Source organism: Olea europaea, unplaced genomic scaffold (genome assembly GCF_002742605.1).
Source record: "Olea europaea var. sylvestris unplaced genomic scaffold, O_europaea_v1 scaffold2731, whole genome shotgun sequence".
Taxonomy (NCBI): Eukaryota; Viridiplantae; Streptophyta; class Magnoliopsida; order Lamiales; family Oleaceae; genus Olea; species Olea europaea.
This window is the reverse complement of record NW_019245733.1, coordinates 33,041-55,319: the sequence shown is the minus strand read 5'-3', so window position 1 is coordinate 55,319 and position 22,279 is coordinate 33,041. Positions and strand designations below refer to the sequence as shown.

The 22,279-nt window shown below is 35.7% G+C and overlaps 4 protein-coding genes across 5 annotated transcripts; 1 reads left to right on the top strand and 3 right to left on the bottom strand.

Annotated features, from left to right (window-relative positions):
• Nucleotides 1-5,927: 5,927 nt before the first annotated feature.
• Nucleotides 5,928-9,535, top strand: LOC111383650 (14-3-3 protein 9-like). Of its 2 annotated transcripts, none has more exons than XM_023007772.1 (7): nt 5,928-6,185; nt 6,685-6,991; nt 7,071-7,158; nt 8,180-8,289; nt 8,372-8,520; nt 9,036-9,085; nt 9,185-9,535. In XM_023007772.1, exons 1-7 carry the CDS (start codon nt 6,113-6,115, stop codon nt 9,185-9,187), a joined length of 780 nt encoding a protein of 259 aa, XP_022863540.1. In that variant the 5' UTR covers nt 5,928-6,112; the 3' UTR covers nt 9,188-9,535. The 2 variants fall into 2 exon arrangements, with proteins under 2 accessions (XP_022863540.1, XP_022863539.1); XM_023007771.1 differs by having other exon boundaries at nt 9,033-9,085.
• A 1,039-nt stretch (nt 9,536-10,574) lies between these two features.
• Nucleotides 10,575-17,455, bottom strand: LOC111383656 (ketol-acid reductoisomerase, chloroplastic). Its single transcript, XM_023007787.1, has 10 exons — nt 17,062-17,455; nt 14,424-14,516; nt 13,749-13,814; nt 13,507-13,647; nt 12,996-13,223; nt 12,745-12,862; nt 12,538-12,677; nt 12,222-12,389; nt 11,987-12,142; nt 10,575-11,174 (listed from the first exon to the last, which is right to left on the bottom strand). The coding sequence occupies exons 1-10, from the start codon at nt 17,353-17,355 to the stop codon at nt 10,806-10,808; spliced, it is 1,773 nt and encodes a 590-aa protein (XP_022863555.1). The 5' UTR covers nt 17,356-17,455; the 3' UTR covers nt 10,575-10,805.
• A 629-nt stretch (nt 17,456-18,084) lies between these two features.
• Nucleotides 18,085-18,876, bottom strand: LOC111383654 (kunitz trypsin inhibitor 2-like). Its single transcript, XM_023007784.1, has one exon. The coding sequence runs from the start codon at nt 18,836-18,838 to the stop codon at nt 18,230-18,232; it is 609 nt and encodes a 202-aa protein (XP_022863552.1). The 5' UTR covers nt 18,839-18,876; the 3' UTR covers nt 18,085-18,229.
• Nucleotides 18,877-20,107: 1,231 nt separating this feature from the next.
• Nucleotides 20,108-22,085, bottom strand: LOC111383655 (ABC transporter G family member 10-like). The gene has a single exon (XM_023007785.1). It carries the CDS (start codon nt 22,083-22,085, stop codon nt 20,250-20,252), a length of 1,836 nt encoding a protein of 611 aa, XP_022863553.1. The 3' UTR covers nt 20,108-20,249.
• Nucleotides 22,086-22,279: the final 194 nt, after the last annotated feature.

Genomic DNA, 22,279 nt, shown 5'->3' with positions numbered 1-22,279 from the left:
TTTTTTGTTGGTTTTTTGGTGGCTTTTCATCCATAAGGTGCACCACTTCGTGAAGCTATACTACTTGGCTATAAATAAGTGATCTTGGGTCATTGAAAAAAGTAGAAAAAACACCTATTACATTGATACTTCTTGAGATCAAATTCAAAAAGAAAATACCCTCTCATATTTATCTTTTTCTTTGTGTTCTTAAGTTTTAGAGATTCAAACAAATGTTTAGTGTTTGAATCTCTATAAGGCTTGATTAATCCTTCAAACCTTTTGCCGGATCACCCTTTAAACACCAAAATAGTGTGGGCAAAATTCGTTTGAGGACAACAATCAAAGATCGTGTTTGAGCCTTCAAAATTCTTCATATATACTTTGCTGTTTCTTCATCTTCTATACTTCTTTAGATTTTTTATTTTGTTTGTAATTCGTTCTCATCTTTGGTGGAGTAACATTATTTCCAACAATCTCAAACGAATTTTGCGTGATGGAAAATGAAACTTTTTTGTGTGTGATGGAAAACGAAACTACAATGGCGACCATCAAATTGATGAATCAAGATTTGGTTCGATTGGATCGATTCGATGGCACAAATTTCACAAGATGGCAAGACAAACTGAAGTTTCTTCTTACCGCATTGAAGATCTTCTATATCTTAGACCCAGAATTGACGCCATTACCGGAACCCACCAATGGAGAAACCGAAGCAGTTAGAGCAGAAAGGCAAAAACGACAAGAAGATGAACTCATATGTCGGGGTCACATACTCAATGCTCTTTCAGATCGTTTATATGATTTGTATACCAACACTTCTTCGGCAAAGGAGATTTGGAAGGCTTTAGAAAGCAAATACAAAGCAGAGGAAGAAGGTACAAAGAAATTTATAATTTCAAAATATTTTGATTTTTAGTTTTTGGAAAATATTCCCCTACTTCCCCAAATACATGAGTTGCAAGTCCTTGTCAACAAATTAAAGGCGGTAAAGATTGAAATCCCGGAAACCTTTCAAGTGGGGGCTATAATAGCAAAACTCCTGGGAACTTGGAAAGGATACCGAAAGAAAATTATGTATAGTTCCGAAGATTACTCTTTGGAACAATTGCAAAGGCACCTAAGGATTGAAGAAGAATCCAGGTTACGCGATAGAAGTGAAAACTCTTCGAAAGGAACTTCTAAAGCGAATGCTATAGAGAAATCTGAACCACCTGGAAAAACCAACAAAAGGAAGCCTTCAAGAAACTTTAACAAGTTCAAGAAGAAGAACAAAGGAGGTTGCTTTGTGTGTGGAAAGTCTGGTCACTATGCAAAAGACTGTAGACACCGGAAAAGAAACAACTCCGAAGGTAAAATCAACTCCATTCAAGAAGAAAAGATTGTGGCCACCGTGAGCGAGATAAATGCAATTAAGGGAAAGGTTCCCGGGTGGTGGTATGATACTTGTGCTACGGTACATGTATCATATGATAAATCTTTATTCAAGACCTATCATGAAATGGATGGAGACCAAGAGATTCAAATGGGCAATGAAGTTCGATCCAAAGTCATTGGTAAAGGAAATGTAGATTTAATCTTCACTTCCGGGAAAAAGGTTACCCTCACTAATGTATTACATGTTCCGGACATGAATCGGAACTTAGTTAGTGGAAATCTCTTAGGAAAATCGGGTATCAAAAGTGTGTATGAATCCGGTAAACTTGTATTATCTCTTAAAGGGAATTTTGTTGGAAAAGACTATTCTTGTGAAGGAATGGTCAAACTTTGTACTGTTGACAATAAAATAAATAAAGTTGATCTTGCTTATGTTGTGGATTTATTTTCATTATGGCATGCTAGGTTAGGACATATTGGTAAAAGTACCATGAAACGAATGAAAAAGTGTGACTTAATTTCATTTAATGAAAATAATGAATATAGATGCAAAACTTGTGTAGAATCTAAGATGATTAAAAAACCATATCAAAGTGTAAAAAGAATCTCTAGTATTTTGGAACTAATTCAGACGGACATATGTGAATTAAACGGCATGCTAACTAGAGGTGAAAATAGGTATTTTATTACCTTTATCGATGACTTCTCTAGATATACATATGTGTATTTAATGAAACATAAACATGAAGCATTTAACAGGTTTAAAATTTATAAGAATGAAGTTGAAAATCATCTAGGAAAGAAAATAAAAACCTTAAGGAGTGATAGAGGTGGTGAATACTTTTTTAGTGATTTTAATTTATTTTGTGAACAACATGGCATAATTCATCAATGTTCTGCACCAAGGACTCCCGAACAAAATGATCTGGCTGAAAGAAAGAATAGAACATAAGTAGAAATGATTAATACTATGCTTATATTTGCTAAGTTACCTTTTAATTTATGGGGTGAAGCTTTATTAAGTGCATGTAGGATACTTAATAGGATTCCTTCAAAACATACTAAGGTTTCTCCTTATCAATTATGGAAAGGAAGAAAACCAAATATTGGATACTTCAAAGTGTGGGGGTGTCTTGCCTATTGCAAGAACACGAACCCTAATAGAAACAAATTAGGTCCAAGAGGCATTAAATGTGCTTTTGTTGGATATGTTAACAATAGCAAATCTTATAGATTGTTAAATTTGGAGACCAATGTGATTATTGAATCAAGTGATGTAGAGTTCTTTGAAGATTCGTTAACCTCGAATAACGAATTAAGGGAAAACCTTGTAAATATCCCAAGCTCAAGTGGAACACAGGATGAAATATCTTCTAAAGATATTAATGAATCTAATGAACCACGAAGAAGCAAAAGAACTCGAGTTAAGAAGTCTTTAGGACTGGATGAAATTGATTCTCAACTTATCTCCTTTTACTTAGTAGAAGGAAATGAGTTGAACGTTGTAAGAACAATTCCTTTTGTTCTACAAGTGGAAATCGATCCTAAAACTTATAAAGAAGCTATGGCTTCCCGAGATAGCATGTTTTGGAAAGATGCAATCAAGGATGAAATGGTTTCAATAATGTCAAATAAAACTTGGGAACTTATCGATCTACCACCCGGATCCAAACCTATTGGTTGTAAATGGGTATTTAGGAGAAAATACAATGTTGATGGTTCTCTAAATACTTTCAAAGCTAGACTTGTAGCCAAAGGTTATCGACAAAAGGAAGGACTTGACTATTTTGACACTTATGCACCAGTAGCAAGAATAACTTCAATTAGGATATTGTTTGCATTAGCCTCGATATATGACTTGCATGTTCATCAAATGGATGTCAAAACGGCATTCCTAAATGGGGATCTCGATGAGGAGGTCTATATGGAACAACCAGAAGGTTTTGTTTTACCAAGAAATAAACATAAGGTATGCAAGCTAATTAAATCGTTATATGGGCTAAAGCAAGCACCTAAGAAGTGGCATGAGAAATCTGACTTAGCAATTATATCATATGGATTTAAACATAATAGTGTAGATAGATGTTTGTATTCTAAAGTGCGTGATGATTACATGATATTTATATGCTTATATGTTGATGACATGATGATTATAAGTAATCACATGGATGGGATAAAAGAAACGAAGAGGTTTCTATCTTCCACATTTAAGATGAAGGATCTTGGACAAGTTGATACTATTTTGGGTATCAAAGTCTCAAAGACTAGTGGGGGTTATTACCTTAATCAATCATATTATATTGAGAATGTGATAAATAAGTTCAAACATTTGAACATAAAAGAGTATAATACCCCTATTGATCCGAGCTCAAAACTTGTAAAAAATAATGGAAGAGAAATTGCTCAATTAGAGTATGTAAGTGCTATTGGAAGTCTTATGTATGCAGTTCAATGCACAAGACCAGATATAGCCTATGCAATAAGTAAACTTAGTAGGTTTACTAGCAATCCAAGTAATGAACATTGGAAAGCAATTGGGAGAGTTCTCGGATACTTAAAGAAAACTAAGAACTTAGGTTTACAATATACTAAATTTCCAGCAATATTCGAAGGATTTACCTGATGTTAGTTGGATATCTAGCACAAATGAAAGTAAATCAACTACGGGTTGGGTGTTTACTCTAGGAGAAGGTGCAGTTTCTTGGAAGTCGAAGAAACAAACATGCATAACACATTCAACTATGGAATCTGAATTTGTAGCCCTATCAGATACAGGAAAGGAGGCTGAATGGCTTAAAGACTTATTCTATGAAATACCTTTGGGATCAAAGAATAATTTTTCAATACCAATAATGTGTGATAGTCAAGCCACTTTAGCTAAAGCATACAATGATGTATATAACAGGAAGTCTAGACATATAAGTTTTAGACACAACTACATAAGGAAGTTAATCAAAGATGGAATAATTTCCCTAAATTATGTAAGGTCGAATGAAAATTTGGCGGATCCTCTAACTAAACCTCTAAATAGAGATTTAGTGGCATCTACTTCAAGTAGGATGGGATTGAAACTCCTTAACTAAAAATATCCACCAATGATGGCAACCCTACCTGTCGTTACTCAAAAGGTTTTACACGGGTTCAAAGGGTAACAACAAGTCATTCGATATGTGGATAATTACAACATTATTATAATCCGCAATAATTCTATCCTAGATTAATATAATGCTGGTTGTTACTGAAACGAGGGTTGAGCTATAAGCTCTTAATAAAGTTCAGTGTAAAACCACAAGTACTTCTAAAAGTAACAAAGGTACTGAAAGAATCAATGATGGCAACCCTACCTGTCGTTACTCAAAAGGTTTTACACGGGTTCAAAGGGTAACAACAAGTCATTCGATATGTGGATAATTACAACATTATTATAATCCGCAATAATTCTATCCTAGATTAATATAATGCTGGTTGTTACTGAAACGAGGGTTGAGCTATAAGCTCTTAACAAAGTTCAGTGTAAAACCACAAGTACTTCTAAAAGTAACAAAGGTACTGAAAGAACTTTACCTAAATAAACTTCAAGGTGGTACCGCTTTAATAGAGAGTTGGAGTTCTCTCTTAAAAGTTTATTGAAAAGGATAAGTGCAAGGCCATAAAAGGGCTAAGCGAGGAACGAGGAACTTGAGAACACGTGATATTCGTGTGTGTGTTCTTACCGGTATTGTCACATGAAATACTTGGTTCAAAGCTTCACGCTACCTTGAATTTCGACTTTACTTTGTTTGAATTACACTATGGTTAGATTCAAATCGAAAGATATCTAATCCTTACGCATGAGTATCGTATAATTTGAATAATGAGAACTTGTTAATTTTGAACAAGTAGGGGATTGTTATGAAGTGGTATGATTGTTCAAAACCAACAATTAAAAAAAAAAAAAAATTTTAGGCCATGCGACCTAAGCCATGCGACCGCATGGAACCCTACCGAGACGTTTGTACCATGCGGGCGCATGGTACAGAAAAACGACCGTTGGGTCTTTTTTTGTTGGTTTTTTGGTGGTTTTTCATCCATAAGGTGCACCACTTCGTGAAGCTATACTACTTGGCTATAAATAGGTGATCTTGGGTCATTGAAAAATGTTGAAAAAACACTTATTATATTGATCCTTCTTGAGATCAAATCCAAAAGATAAAATACCCTCTCATATTCATCTTTTTCTTTGTGTTCTTAAGTTTTAGAGATTCAAACAAGTGTTTAGTGTTTGAATCTCTATAAGGCTTGATTAATCCTTCAAACCTTTTGCCGGATCACCCTTTAAACACCAAAATAGTGGGGGCAAAATTCGTTTGAGGACAACAATTAAAGATTGTGTTTGAGCCTTCAAAATTCTTCATATATACTTTGCTGTTTCTTCATCTTCTATACTTCTTTAGATTTTTTATTTTGTTTGTAATTCGTTCTCATCTTTGGTGGAGTAACATTATTTCCAACACAAAGTACATTACATCATGCGTGTCTATAAATGTCAATGTACAAGAAGTTACGCTCAACCACAAACGCGTTTTTAGTTGGAATTGTAGCAATAGGAAGGAGAATTACAGGAGAAAAACTGTGTCACGCAATCAATCAATACTCTCAAATTCAACCACTCTCTCTACAGTCTTCTCGTCGGCAGTGAAATTTGTGGGAGAGTGTTGTAAACTTTGTCAGTGCCAGAATCTAGAGAGAGAAAATACTTCAATTCATTGGATCGGCGATGGCTTCTTCCTCAGATCGCGAAACCTCCGTTTACCTTGCCAAGCTCGCCGAGCAAGCCGAACGCTACGATGGTAAAGTCACCCGACCTCGCACAAAATTTTATTATGCATGTAAATATAGTTAAGTATATATAGATCACACTTCTAATTATAATTCGTAAAACTTTGAAAAATTTTGGAGAATTTGAGCTTGAGTTAGCTAATATTTTGATCGAGATACTGACGGATTATTAATTACTAATTAGAAGGGGGCAAAGTTCCAATCAGCCTTATAATATCGCTTTTTAAGTTAGTATTTGACTTGTGCCTTTAGGAGTTCATTAAATATTAATATTTTGTTGAGATATTTTTCTAATTTTAATAATTCGTTCTGTTAGAACTGAGGTTTTTCGTAGCTTCTACTGAATGAATTATTGAAGTCTTTCATTATTATTATTTTTAATTTGTTTGTGTCATTGGCGATTCGAATAGTTTATAAACAATTGATTTTCCAGTTTTCTTGTATCTAGTAAAATTTCATTCTCAATTGTGGAATCTGATCGTTGAGTTATACTTGTGATTTTGTTAACAGAAATGGTGGAAGCTATGAAGAAAGTGGCGAAGATGGATGTTGAGTTGACAGTGGAGGAGAGGAACTTGCTTTCGGTGGGGTACAAGAATGTGATTGGGGCTAGGAGAGCTTCATGGAGAATATTATCTTCAATAGAGCAGAAGGAGGAATCCAGAGGGAATGAGCTGAATGCTAAGCGGATCAAGGAGTACCGGCAGAAGGTGGAGTCAGAGCTCACCAACATCTGTAGTGACATCATGACCGTCATAGATGAGCATCTCATTCCTTCGTGTACAGCTGGCGAGTCTACTGTGTTTTACTACAAGATGTGAGGATGGTCTTACCCTCAGTTATGTTGAATGTGATTTTCAGTTTTTTAGGAATTGATTGGTCTCTGTCTTTTGCAGGAAAGGGGATTATTATAGGTATCTTGCAGAATTCAAAGCTGGTAATGAGAGGAAAGAAGTTGCTGATCAGTCACTGGAGGCATATGAGGTATAATTCTCGTGTACTTCTACGAAAACTACCCATGGGCACACCAGTATGATTATAGCTAAACATTTTCAGGCCAGTCAATGTTTTGTGAATCCATAAAGCATATTGCTTGAGTTCTATTATGAGATAATATATTCCTCTTGGCTCGATATACTATGTGTAGGATTTTCCTAATTTTTGTCGTTGAAGAGTCATCATGTTTGTGGCTCTTGATGTGTGCCTGACTGTGGTATTGGGTTTAATTTATCTACCAGGAATTCTAAATTGTCCATTCCCTTTAAAGAAATCCTGTGAGAGACATTATTAAAGTTAAGGAAACAAGAAGATGAATCTTTGCCCGAGAAAGTATTTCACTATATGCTGCGATAAGCGTTGCAGTGTATCAAAATACATTCACCGAGATGAAAGGACCTAGTATTAGTTTTATTTTATAGTGTAGAGGAAGTTATTAACGGTTTAAGGATTTGTGAGAGGGCAAGGGATGTGGTGGTTCATCTCAACCTATCATGTAATAAGCTATTAAATTTCATTGCATGATACTATAAATGCATTCCACACATTCCACTCTCTCAAAATCACAGAGGTGTACTTGCTTGAATCCTGAGCTATTATTATTTTTATTTTTTATGCCCCTGGGTGTCTAGGTCAACTTACGCGCTCCTCTACTAAATTTCCTGAGCTATTATTCTCCTTGTCATCCTCATTCATTGACATCTTGAGTTGGTGTGCTTCAGAAGCACATGGTTTGCCTGTCTTGAAAATTGGGATCCCTAGATCTTAACTTGGTAGAGTAACGTCACTGCTTCTATGATAGTGTTACTTTTGTATTGTTTGAAATGAATTCGGTAAAGCCATATATCAACTTTTATAGGACCATAAGATTTAGGAGCTCAGACTTTGTGGATATCTTAATGAACTAACTTCATTTTTGAGTGATATCAATTTATTCTCTCTCTCAGAGTGTGTGTGGATGTTTGTGTGCATGCACTTGCTTACTATTACTTCTGGAATCTGCTTGCAGACAGCCACCACCACAGCGGAGGCTGAGTTGCCTCCGACACATCCCATTCGTTTGGGTTTGGCTTTGAATTTTTCGGTCTTTTACTATGAGATTATGAATTCACCTGAGAGGTTTGTCTCTTACAGTTATTCTGTTGTTTCCAGTACATATTTCGCATTTTAGTACTCAGCAGGTGATATGTTTTTATTCCAGAGCTTGTCACCTTGCCAAGCAAGCTTTTGATGAAGCAATATCTGAGCTGGACAACTTGAATGAGGAGTCATACAAAGATAGCACCTTGATTATGCAGCTTCTTAGGGACAATCTCACATTGTGGACCTCTGACATACCAGAGGATGCAGGTAAAATAACAGTTCTCACAAAACCACATGGCTCAATGCTGACTGCCTCATAATTGCATTTTGCTCAGATTTTTGGCTGGGTTCTTTTATGATGGCTGTAACATTCCCCTATCTAGGTTTTAAACTTCACTGGAATTTGTAAGAGGGTAGAATGCAAGTGCACAACTTATAAACAGATTAATGAGCACAATCTAATGGTATTTACTTTGAAGGACTTTCTGATCCCTTGATATTGGTTTTGAGAGGAGTTGTAAGCTTTATAAGATTGCTAGCAAAAGTCTACCGTGTTATTTCCAATATTAACATGAGAAAAGTAAAGTTCACATTTATGTGCGTGACAGATTTATTTATGGGAAGGAAATATATTTTTCCTTTAAATGATAAACCCTCAGTTATTTATGTGGTGATATCTTTGAGATGGAACAAGTGAATGGATGTAATACTAAACAATCAAAAAAATTATATTTTTAAGTGTCGTTTGTTTAATCTTTTTCAAATTGCTGTTCCGACAGAAGAAGCTCAAAAGCTCGATGCTGCCAAGAAAACTGGAGGAGAGGGTTCAGAGGTAGGCTTCTTACGTGTCCAGGAATATATATGACAGTTATAAACAACTTGTATTTACGACTTGAACTAAAAACTATGTGGACTCGTCTTTTTCTTGCAGTGAATCAACTGAATGCTTATGGCCTGGAAATGTCAATTTGTGGGGGAGAGGATGATACAATACACCCACAGAATACTTGGTTTATCGTGTGTCTCGTTAGTTATGGCTTAACAGTTTGCTTAGCCATCTTCCTTTATTGAATGAAGTACTGTGTTATGTGAATTTGGTTTGGCATGCAGGTGGTTTTATTTTTTCAATTACTACCTTAGCCTAGATGGAAGATTTGTGTGTTTCTCTTTCCTTCACTTATATTGAATATTATTATCTCTGAAGGCAACTTGGTGTGGATTTTACCCACCAATCAGAGAACTTATTCCCGTGTGAGTTCATGAATAAGGAAAATTTAGCAAACATGTCTAGCAGCCTACGAGAATGAGTTTACATGAATGAAATTGAAAAGAAGTAACCCAATATATAAACATGTGATTTAATTCGATTTCAGTTCTGGTAGTGATTTAGCCATAAACCTCCCATATTGGTATTTGGTAATACATATATAGGGTGTGTTTGTCACCCATTATTTGTAGAGAATGTATTATGAAATAGTGATTGATGTTGAAATGTGCGGTTAAAAAAGAAGGAAAAATTTTTTATTTACGTATAATATCATTTTAATGAAGAATGTGTGGTTGAAAATGAGTACTATAGAACAAAGAATGAAAAAGAATGGATGATAAACAGGGGCATAATATATATCAGATTTTTTGGCCTTAGAAAAATTTAAAATGAAGAATAATGTGAATAGAAGATTATTAGCAATTATTTTACGTAACATATATATGATAGTTTATTATTTAATGCATAAGGCAACAAATTGTTATGTGTATATTATGTGAGACGATTACAAACTGTTATGTGTATATTACGTGGGACAATTACCGGTAATCTTCACTTTGAATAACATCAATCTAAATGAAATGGCTTTCTTGAATGGAAACTTGTATCCTTGGTGCCTAATACAATGTATGCAAGTTCTCAACAACGAATTTATAAATTTGCACAACTAATTTTTTCAATAACGAATTCGGGGAAATTTGAATTAAATTGTCAACTTGAGCATGACAGACTTTATGAAATGGCAAAACTGTCTAGGGTAATGTTAACTTCCTTTCAAATGCAATACGTAAATTGATATTAAATTTAATCGAAGTCGTTGAATTATAAATTCGATTAAAGTTTTCTAAATATTTTTGTTATATGTCAATATCTTTTTAAATACCGTTAGTGAGATTCATTTACAAACTCATCATTAATAGCAAAAATAAAGGGAATGACGAGTTCTACCATATGAATAAAAGATTGGTGATGAATTACATGCCTAAAAATTGTTAATTATTAGATTTATTTTATTTTTGAAAAGGTTGGAACAAAAAGTTCGAACTCCCAAAACTATAAGAAATATATAGATTTCATATTTCCTTCGAAGCCAAAATAAAAACTGTCTCATAATATTACCGAACACACCAAAGTCTTATCAACGCAAGAGTAAAAATCCATACAAAACAACTCTACTAATATAAGCGAATAACCGGCCATCTGGCTCACTCAAACATTCCATAAAATCCAATTCCTCTCCGATCCCAGGGAGACGAGCCTCTTAGGAGATTAAACTTCAAAAACATTAGTTGCTGGACTGGCGCAACTCGGGACGGACAAAATCAGCATCTGGGGGCACTGATATGTCCACAGTAGGTCTCAATTGGGCACATACATCGATTGCTCCATGGACAGGATCTGATAAGAAGTTGCTAATGAGATCTCGGTTAATAGGAACACCTTTATCCACTGCTACCAAAGCCTGCTGTGTGAGAATGTAGTCGAAACGTGGGGCCCACTTCCTTGATCCTAGTCGTGCTGTTGTTGAACAATTGTCAACCATGAATGAAACGCCTCTAGCATGCATGAAAGGATTCAATGAATCCACAGACTCGATTACACTCTCGTTGATAATCTCCGAGTAGGAGTGCCCTTTCTTTCTCAGAATCTCAATCTGTATTAGCATTCGAAGTAAATTCAGGGAAAATGTTAGCAGATAAAAGGTACAACGAAATCAATTTGTCAATGTATTTTTCTTTTCCAGCTAAGATATCGTTTGTGTTTCTCAAGTAAACTGAATATACACTAGGAGGGTGTTTGGGAGACATTTTTATGTAAAAATGCATTTTTGAATAGTATATTGATGGGAAATGTGTGATTGAAAAATAAGGGAAAATTTTTTATTTACGTATAATATTATTTTAATAAAGAATGTGTGATTAAAAAGAAGAGAGAGAAAAATGCATTTTGAAAAAAATGGGTACCAAACGGGACCTAAAATAATAATCAAATGAAAAAATGTAATTATTTTGAAATTTGTTTATTTTGAGGGGGTGTTTGAGCCACACTATTTTGATAATAATGCATTCTTGAATAGTGTATTGATGAGAAATGTGTGGTTAAAAAATAAGAATTTTTTTTTATTTGCGTGTAATATTATTTTATTAAAGAATGTGTGCTTGAAATGATGTCAAATCACTTAAGAATGCATTTTTTTGAAATAATTTGGCTCAAACAGGCCCTAAAAACCAAATTCGAACAACATACGCTTAAGCAGATATCAAACACACTGCCTGGATGGTTACTTTAGAGTATGCATAACCACTTTTTGGATCAACCAATTAGAACTATCTATGACTGCCATTACTCAGCGAAACACGTTTCCATGGTCTCCCTTTTTTATTCGCTGCATATAACTAGAATACGCTATTTAAAAAGCAAGTACAAAGAAAGAAATTTAAGTTAAGATTCAGAAAGAATCCTCACCTGGGCCATCATCAATGCCACATAGACACCTGCAGTGAAAGGATACAAAGGTCCCAAGTCACCTGCTGGACGTGCTGCTCGAACTTTCTCACCAACTTTCCACATCCGCGTCTGGTCAATGTTGCCCATTGGGAAAGCTGGTAAACCTTCCTTCTCCTGCACAGGAGAAAAATGATAAAAAAAATGGAAATCACGAAGCTTAAATTGAGAAGATAGGAAATCGAATCCAACATACATAAAAGCGACGTCCGGCCAAGACGACACTCCTGATCTCACTGCAACTTGCTACATCTTCATAGCACTCGTATAAGATGTCCATGCAGGGATAATATGAAGCGCTATATGCAGCTTCGAACTCCTTTTTGCCATCTTCAGTCAATGAATTGTAAACAGCCAGCATACCCTGTCACAAAATACAAAACAAAAATGAATTAGGAGATGTATCGAGCAGAAATAGTAGTGGAAATGTTCAAAGACAGCACGCACCAACAGAGATATAACAAGAGAGTAGCATGAAGTAGAATGGAAAATTTAATGCTACTAAAACTAACCTTTGTTGAAATGGTCCTAGAAATAATCCCAGTTATGCACTCCACGGTGTTCTTGTAGGCAAGTTCCTCACTCATTCCATTTTCAGTGTACCTTCTGAACAATGATTCCACAATGCCATGCACAGCACCAAGTAAAATGCCTATTGATCAAAAGGACAAAATTCAGAAATTATCAAGTTTACAAAAATTAGTGACAATGAAAAGTACCTCGCTCCCCAAAAATATCGCTCTTATACTCCTGCTCCAGAGTAGTGGCAAAAGTAAAAGGAGAACCAAGGGCAACTGACCATCCAAGGGCAACGTCTGTAGCTCTGCCATCAACATCCTGTACATTAAGGCAAAAAAACATAGAGAATATGTCATGAACCTTGCATAAAAATGAACATCAAAACAATTGCCCACACTCATACACGCCCACAACCACCACCATTAATCTATGCATTCAGAGATACACATACCTGGTGGACAGCAAAACTCGAATTAATTCCAGCACCATTGATTTCTTTCCCTTGCACATATAACCTTCTAACAGAGGGTCCCATTCCCTTTGGACATACAGCTATGACACTGACATTTTTGGGAAAGTCAAGGCCCAATGACTGCAAATGGCCCAAAAGGAATCCATGGGAAAGTCCAAGTATGCTATTTGGTTTCATGTGGGAGAACACTTTCTCATAATTATCAGCCTGCAATACATGACAAAATTAAGAATGAGAATATCCCATAAAATTAAGATGAAGTAACAAAAATTGGTAGCATCCTTATTAGCATTCAAACAGAAAAATTCAGTAAGATGATAAAATGATTGATAACAAGAAACAGTGACACTCTCTCATCTGCTGTTCCTGTAAAAAATCAATTTTTACACCCAAGAAATCATTTAAACATTTATTCTTAAATAAAGATATAACCACATAAAGGATTCCACTAAAGCCGCCCTCAGGCTTAATAAACAAGGCAATTTAATACCTGAGCTGCATCGGATATCAAGAGCAGCACCAAATCACTGCCAGAGACAGTTTCCCATATGTCCCCTAGGGTTCCATTTTCTTCAGAAAATCCAGCAGCACGAGCCTCAGCAAATGAACGAGAACCCTTCCTCAAACCAATCTGCATGAAGAAGAATACGGGGACAAGCTACATATGAGACTGAAAAACTTAATATTGTTACTTTAGAATATGAGAGAAGCAAAAATGAAATAACAAATTACCTTGACGACAATATCAGATTTTGCTTCAATAAGAGAATCCCTTAAGTTCTGAGCTTGAGCTGGTCCCTACACAAATGCATAAGAATTCTTATCATCTTTACAGAAAATCAACAGAACACCATGAAGTGAGACTTGTGTGATGACACAAATTTACAATAAAAAGAAAACTAGCCCGAAAGAGGTAATTTGTCCACATTTCCAATGCACCACCAACTGAAGACAGGAAACCAAGTGTGCTAGACTACAGTTATCATACGATTGACTTAACATAGTCCCACCAATGTTCCATTGAAGAATATCATTTCCCAAGGCTTTTTTTGAACAGCAAAAGATGGTTTGGTGCAGAGTCACATAACATATAATATGCATTTCATTCCTTTCGAAATTTACTAGTAACCTACATAAATGTATGGGGATAAAGGAAACTCTTTTTTAAGAACACAACGAACCACAAAAGGAGCATTAGCACAGGAACCAACAACCACCACAGGAATGTGTACTCTAATTGATATATTTCAAAGTTAAAATGTATATATGGCTAATTCATTTGCAAACCATAACAGAATTCACCAAAGAATGCTTAGGATAAATCCACGAGGGATAAAAGGTAAGACCGGACAAGGAATAAATGTAATAAAAATAAAAATATTTGTAAAATAACCAACAAGAATATACCTGTGAACCCCAACCAATCACCCCAATCTGCTTGATACCCTTGAATGCATCAGGCAAAAGTTTGAACAAATTTCTCCCTCCTTTCACAATGTACTGCATACAAAACAAACAGCATTCTCAGTCATCAATGTCGACACTTAATTCCATACAATCCCACATTACCTAAGTGTGCGTGTGTATATATATATATATATATATATATATATATTTATGTAATGGTGGTCAGCTCAAGAAATCAATCTTGCTTGTTTTCATTTTTCAAGGAACAACATGCAACTTTTTGTTGAGCACAAATTTCAACACAAGTGAGTTATAAGATGCTCTATCATTTCTTGCAGTAGTAACAACAGAAATTAAACTTAATCCATTAATTCAAGCATATTCATATATAGACAAAGAAGGACAGAAACATCTCATGGACATATAGCAGAAGTATTGAAAAATGTGTTGTGGAGAAAACGCGTGGGTCAAGTTTGGCTGACAAATAATAAAATTGAGAAAACACAGCTAAAAATAAACACAAGTATTTATGTGGTTCACCCAATTTAGACTTCGCCCACGAGCAAGTATAGGAGGATTTCAATATAGTAGGAGAATTACAACACTCTCTAAATACAAGGAGATAACAACAATTAATCTCTCTAATAATTAGGAGAAAACAAGTAGGAAATACTCTCTTAATTTTCTCTCCACTCAATTTGCTTTCCACAATTTTTTTCCCTCTCTACATGCACTACTTTTCTCTCTACTTCAATCATATATTTATAGGAAATTTAGCCACCATTTACATTAAATTCCACCGCCTAATGAAGAGGAAAGTTGGCTGGAATTTTCACCACTTTTGACTGTCATTAGTTAGAAACTCCAATTTTGCCACTATCACCTTTGCATGCATGTATGTATTTTTCTTAACCATTAAGAAATCAACAACCTTATCCATTTGTAATAGTCAAAGCGCTTGTCCATGCCAAGTGTCATTTTGTGATAGTCAGAGCGCTTGTGGTGATGAAAGCAGAAAATCCATACAGTAGACAACCTAGTTGATATGTTGACAAAGCCAATCAGAACTGACAAGTTTATATGGTGTCGATCCTCTATTGGCCTAGCAGAAACGTAACTAGCATGGAAATGGCAAGTATGGAAAGGATTGAAGTGGTCAACAAAAGTGACTTTAAGTGGGAGAAATGTTAATAAATAAAGCCACATTTTTTGACCAAATGGATAAGGTTGTTGATTTCTTAATGGTTAAAAAAAATACATACATGCATTATGTTATGGAGGATCAGATTTTATTGTCACTGTTGTGGAAATAGAGTATTGAGGGTCTTGATGTGGTCTGTCATCGTAGTTGACTCCATCATCGTAAGGGTGTAAAATTTTGATTATTTTCATAATCCCATCTTGTATATGGATTTTGCAGCTAATGAATTGAGAAAACACAGCTAAAAATGGACACAAGTATTTACGTGGTTCAACAAATTTAGACTTCGTCCACGGGCAAGTATAGGAGGATTTCACTATAGTAGGAAAATTATAACACACTCTCTAAATACAAGGAGATAACAACAGTTAATCTCTCTTGTAATTAGGAGCAAACAAGTAGAAAATACTCTCTTTATTCTCGCTTACATATATTTGAAAGTCCTGTGTACGTTATGTACAATACCCAAGAAACATCAAAACTGGATCCAAAAACCAGAAAATGTATTTTCTTAGAGTATGCTGATGGAATCAAGGGGTACCGCCTGTAGGATCCCACTGCCCACAAGGTGATAATCAGCAGTGGTATAAGAGCAAGGTTCTATGTAGGGTCGTTGTTCAATCATAGTATTGGTGAACAAAATGGCGACAAAGCATGAGATTGAAAAGTTCAATAGGAACAATTTCTCATTACGGAAAATGAGAATAAAAGCAGTTTTGCGAAAAGATAACTGCTTAGCGACAATTGGACAAAGGTCTATGGAGATCATTGACGATACTAAGTGGAACAAGATGGATAGCAACACAGTTGCTAATCTGCACCTTGCACTAGCCGATGGAGTATTGTCAAGTGTGGCGGAGAAAAAGACGGCCAAAGAGATATGGGATGCGCTGACAAAGCTGTACGAGGCCAAATCGTTACATAACAAAATCTTCTTAAAGAGAAAGCTTTACAACCTTAGGATGATGGTGTCAACTACGGTGACAGACCACATCAACATCCTCAATACTCTATTTCCACAACAAAATGTGGTCATTGTTATCACAGTAAATTAATAATGCAGGATGATTGCTAACCTACCAAAATAAGAAATAGCTTCCACGGTGACATCTCAAGAATAAGTTACCTTCATTTAAATTTACAAAATAAAAAAATATAATAAAATACTGCATAAATCCAACAAAGTCACATTCATTATGTGCACGGAGGATAAAAGGGTACAAATTTTCTTTTAGGAGACGAACTATAATTGCAGGATAATATCGGTTCGGTAACAACAATGTACAACATTCACAGAACACTTCAGAACACATGTACAAGTTGCACCTTACCTTATCGGCTATTTGAGCCCAAAAATAAGCGAATTAACCAATAAAATAAAACTATATTCACATGCATATAAAGATTCAAACAGGTAAAGCTCAGAAATATATAGACCTCATCGTGGCCAGAAAGGTTGATTTTCTCCTTGGTGAAAACAGAGGTGTCGAAATCGAGAGAGACAGAAGGCTTGATGGCCGGAGCAGAGACCATACGAGCCGACAGAGCCGAACCTGCAGGTGAAGCTCCGGCTTGGGAAGCAGAAGCGCGGAGCCGATTAAGCGACGGGGTGGAAGATGAAAGGAAGCCCAAGCTGAGAGCAGGAACTTTGGTTGGTGGCTTGAGGAGTTTAGATAAGGCTGAGGAGGTGGTGGAGGAGGAGGAGAAAGTGGTTGGCGCTGCCGCCGCCATCAGAGTTTTGTAGCTTTTGAGATTGTGAAGGAACTGTGAAATGTTGTGAGGGTTAGGGATGCTCACAAATGAATGAGGATACAGTGAGAGCAAGATAATTAGATTTTGATAAGGGCACCTTTGATCTTATTTAGAAAAAATGATAAGGGCACTCCTGGAATATGTGGTGAAGGCTGAGGTTGTCAAAAATACCCCTTATTACTTTTCATATTTATTTATTTATTTTTTAAAGCTTTGGTGAGAAGGATGGGAATTGAACACTATGTAATTATTTAATTGGACATTTGATGCCTTTTGGAATAAGTTTTAAAGATTAAAATCAATAGTTAATTTTAAATGTATATTTTACGATGCTTAAAATTTTTATTAACAATTTCGATAATAACTCTGGTTATAACCGTGGGCTCGTTTGAAGAGTCAAAAGAAATTTTTTAAGGTTCCAAAGTTACTTTTGGACTCTTTAATTAAAACTCTTTTAGAAAGAAGTTTTTAGATATTAATTAAGGTAATTTTATTAAAAATTTCTTCTACAAGAATTATAAACGAAAGCAAAAAGAAGGGCAAATGGATAAAAATTAGTTTAATTAAGAATTAATATTAATGAAAAAAGCTAATAAATTTTTTTTTATCACTTTTGATCAGAGTTGATGAAATGTATCAAAATCACTAGTCTAGTAAAAAATAGTTTAATTGAGAATTAATATTAATGAAAAAAAAAAAACAAATAAGTTGAACCGGGAAATTCTGAAGCTCCTTTATTCCATTACTCCATAAAGATTACATATACATGCATGATGCATATACTGAAACCCAAAAACTCATCTTATTTATTACATAATAATCTATAATTTTATGTTCTATAGACATAAAAATTTTATGCCTTCTTGAAGCCAACGATGAGCGGTGACTGATTCACAGCCAAACGTTTTCTTCCATCGTAGATGACCGGACCAATGTCTCCGCAGATAACCCTGCAATCTTTACACACTGTCGGACAATATTGTAATTTATAGTATTTATGTTCCTTCTGAATCTTGAACCAGTTGGGCAACGTTTCACGTCCTGGGTTCCCTTCAACTCCGCCAACTGTCACGAACAAGGCATCTTGTTTCTGATTGCTGGCATCGAATTTCCAAACCTTGGATTCCGGGCATGGCGTTGTGTGCTGGATATCTGTGAACTTTATGTTCAAATCCGTGTTGAGTTGGATCGTTTTGTCACGTGCATTGGCCGGGGAAAAGGTAACCGGAAGGCCATTGTTGGGCTCGTTTAGAATTTGGACGATTTCGTGCGGACACTTGCCTTTGTTGTTATATAAAGTGAGGCCGGCCCCGGCGCCAGGCGAGGAGGGAAGTATGTAGTACTTGACGCCTGGTCGAACCGGATGGCCCTCAGTGTCGAGCACTGGCTCAGAAGAACCCGTAAAGAAATTTGATGAGAATAGTGCAACGAGGAAGATTGAATACAGCATTGTTTTCTCCATTTTCTTTATACCAGATGAAGTTTGATTTGAATGGTTATATGAATTAGCACTATGGCATATATATAGGGTGCGATGCGAGGAATGGATAATGTTTATCCCATTTCCGAGATAAGATTTGGATTAGAAGTTTTACTTTTCAGACACAGGTGGAATTGAGGGTGACAAATCTGTTGAAAATAAGGTTCAAACCAGAAAACTTCTACTGCCTGTACGAGTTGAGATAGAATTCTTGATTACGTACACGGAATCTTTTGCATGTTTGAAATTTATGCTACAGTTTTTGAACAATTGCTGTTAAGACAATCACAAAGCCCTTGCACCTGGTTTAGTTAAAAATAAGATTTTTAGTATATTTTAATAAAATTTGATAAAATGTACAGTTGAAAAGTTGTAGATCCCATGAAATATATTTTAAAATTAATTATTGAAGTTAATTTAAATTTTAATCCACTTTTCTAAGTGAACTAAACATGGACTTTATCTTAAACTAGTTTTTTCAAAATCACTTTTTTCTCACACCACCCAAGCGAACCAACGAAAGGGACTTGATTCATTCAAATTGAATGCTAGTGGCTTTGGAAGTCGTAGATTTTTCCATGGTCCATCCCCGGAAATCAATAGATAATTTGAGAAATAGCCGAAACATAATGAACACAGAATTTCAATGGCATTCTTGAAAAAAAAATTATTATTCTTATTTTTTATAACTTTGTTTTTTTAACCACACGTTTAAAAAAAAAAAAAAAAAAAAAAAAAAAAAAAAAAAAAAATAAAAAAAAAAAAAAAAAAAAAAAAAAAAAAAAAAAAACCCCATTACTTGAAAAATCGATTTCACCCGAAGGCTAAAACGTATCTCTTGTATACTAAGATAAGAATCAAGTGTATTCAGTTTTGAAGAGAATGGTGCAACAAGGAAGAATGAAAATATCATTGTTTTCTCCAGTTTTGCTAACATTGGCAGTTTTGATGAGTTTAGATGAATGTTTATATGCGACAAGGCCTGGATGTGGAATTACATCCTGACACTCGTATATCAAAGGCATATACTTAAATTAAGATAGAGTAGGTTTATAGTCGAATCTAGGCTAATTTATCTTCTTCTAATTGTTACGGAAGTATATTGATTTTCCCGCAATAATAGAATATTTTTCTTTGCAAATATTTTAAGTTTTACTCCATCCGTAAACCTTCGGGGTTGAGTCACAACTTTCAATAAGAATGCCGCAGCCTGCAGACATGCGATGATTATGTATCTGAAACAACTTGAGATGAAATCTACACATAAAGAAGAGAACTGAATGTACTGCAAAAGGCAGAATTCTACAAGTTTTGAAGTATTTAAATGAACATAGACATAATCTTAAACAATTAGCAGTCTCCTAAACTCATAAATTTTGGTAGAATATCCTTTTTAGATTCTGCTTATGTGAGTTCTATACCTCAGAATTAGAAAACCAGCAAATCTGTAACCAAATATGAATACCAACATCATAACTAAGTTGCTCCATTTCTGTGACTCCTTCAAGCCTTGCTTTTTCAAGAATTGCTCACCATAGAATAGGCATGCACCATCAATACTTTCTAAGCATCTTGATTTTCCCTGTTCTCCTCCGAACTCATATATCATAAAGCATTCAAATGGATACTTGAACAGACTCAAGTATTCCATGAAATTCCAGTACTTGGGTATGGTATCCTTCGATATGAAGTACCCCGAGAAGAGGAAAAATGAGCCCATTACTCCAGCAATCAGTGACATTCCCATGATGAAATTTGGCACTAGGGCACTGAAGCAGACTACGAAAGAATTTGACATTAAGACAACCATCCAAACCACTAGAGAGAAATAGAGGAATCCATCAATTTTGTGTCTCATTCCGACTAACCAGTAAACCGGGGTAGTGTAGAGAAGGGCAACTATGAGTAGAAAAGGAAGGAATACCAGAGTGTTTGCTATAACGTAAGAAGAGACTCTGTAGGCTCCTCTAGTTGTCTCTCTCATTAAAATTCTCCTTTCTTGCAAGAAGATTGGTAGGGCTTCTGTTGTCGATGACATCAAGAAGGTCAGGCTGAAGGCAAAGAAACCTATTTGATTTTGCAGTTTCAATCTCTTGGAATTATTAAAAGCATTCATGAAAATCGTCCCTAATACGATTCCAGCTAGCAATGCTTGGATTGTCCTCGCTGCGAAAAGCTGTTTAGTTCTGATAATGTTGTCGAAGAATCTCTGGCTGAGGATCAGTACCTCTTTGATTGGAGAATTGCAGTATAAGATTTGATTTCCTTTCATATGATCAAAGAGGGAGTTTTCTATGATGTGATCATCTTCTTGTTCCATTTCGCATTTTTGGATATCGGTTTCTTCTTTGTGCAGGCTCTCTATAGCATCAATGGCAAATTCAAGCACATTGACATGTCGAGGGATACAATGGCCTGCGGACAGAATCCGCTCCTCTAGGAGATTCAAGGAACCATTATGAAGGGAAACTCCATTGGATAGCAATATAACTTTGTCAATTAACTCGAGAATTCGAAATCCGGGTTGGTGGATGGTTAGCACAATGGTCTTGCTTTGGTTCTTGGCCATGGATTTAAGCAGCAACATTACATGAAGCGCTGAGGCAGAATCAAGTCCTGATGTAGGTTCATCAAGTAGAAGAACTGCTGGATCATGTACTAAATCCACCCCAATTGCTACTCTACGCTTCTCGCCACCTGAAATTCCTCTGTTTGATTCACTGCCTATTCTCACTCCAGCAATGTGATCCAATCCAAGCTCCTTCAACAGCATTTTGACTCGAATTTTGGCCTTTTCACGTCCCCCACTCAGCCTTAGACGTGCACTGTACATTAATGTTTCTTCAACAGTAAGAAGGGGGAAAAGGGCTTCATCTTGCGTCACATAACCTGACACTCTTCGGAAATACGCTGCATCCATTGGCAACTCATTGACAAGAACATGACCGGAGACTCTACATGGAACGATCATTCCAGCAAGAACTTCCAGCAATGTGGTTTTTCCAGCCCCACTTGGACCAGCAATTGCTGTAAGCTCTCCTGATTTAGCTTCACAATTTACATTCTTCAAAATGCACCTAGTATTATCCCTCCTTGTCCACTCCCAGCCAAGCCAATTGAACTGCTCACCATATCGTGTAGGCAGTTTGTAGGACAAATTTCTTATCTTAATTTGATAACACTGAGGTTCTTGGTGACCAGAATTTGGCTTTTTCACTGGCAAGTCCATGAAAAAAAAAATGGTGTAAAATTGAAGTAGAGGGGAAGATGAACTAACTCTGGGTTCAGGCCATTCTTTATACACCTTATGCACAATGCTGATGTTTTATTTGCCCAATTGTGTCACAAAAACAGGTTGACTGTTTATATAATACCATTCAATCAAGCAAAGCTGGTGAAAATCATGTGGGCCAAAAAAGTCAC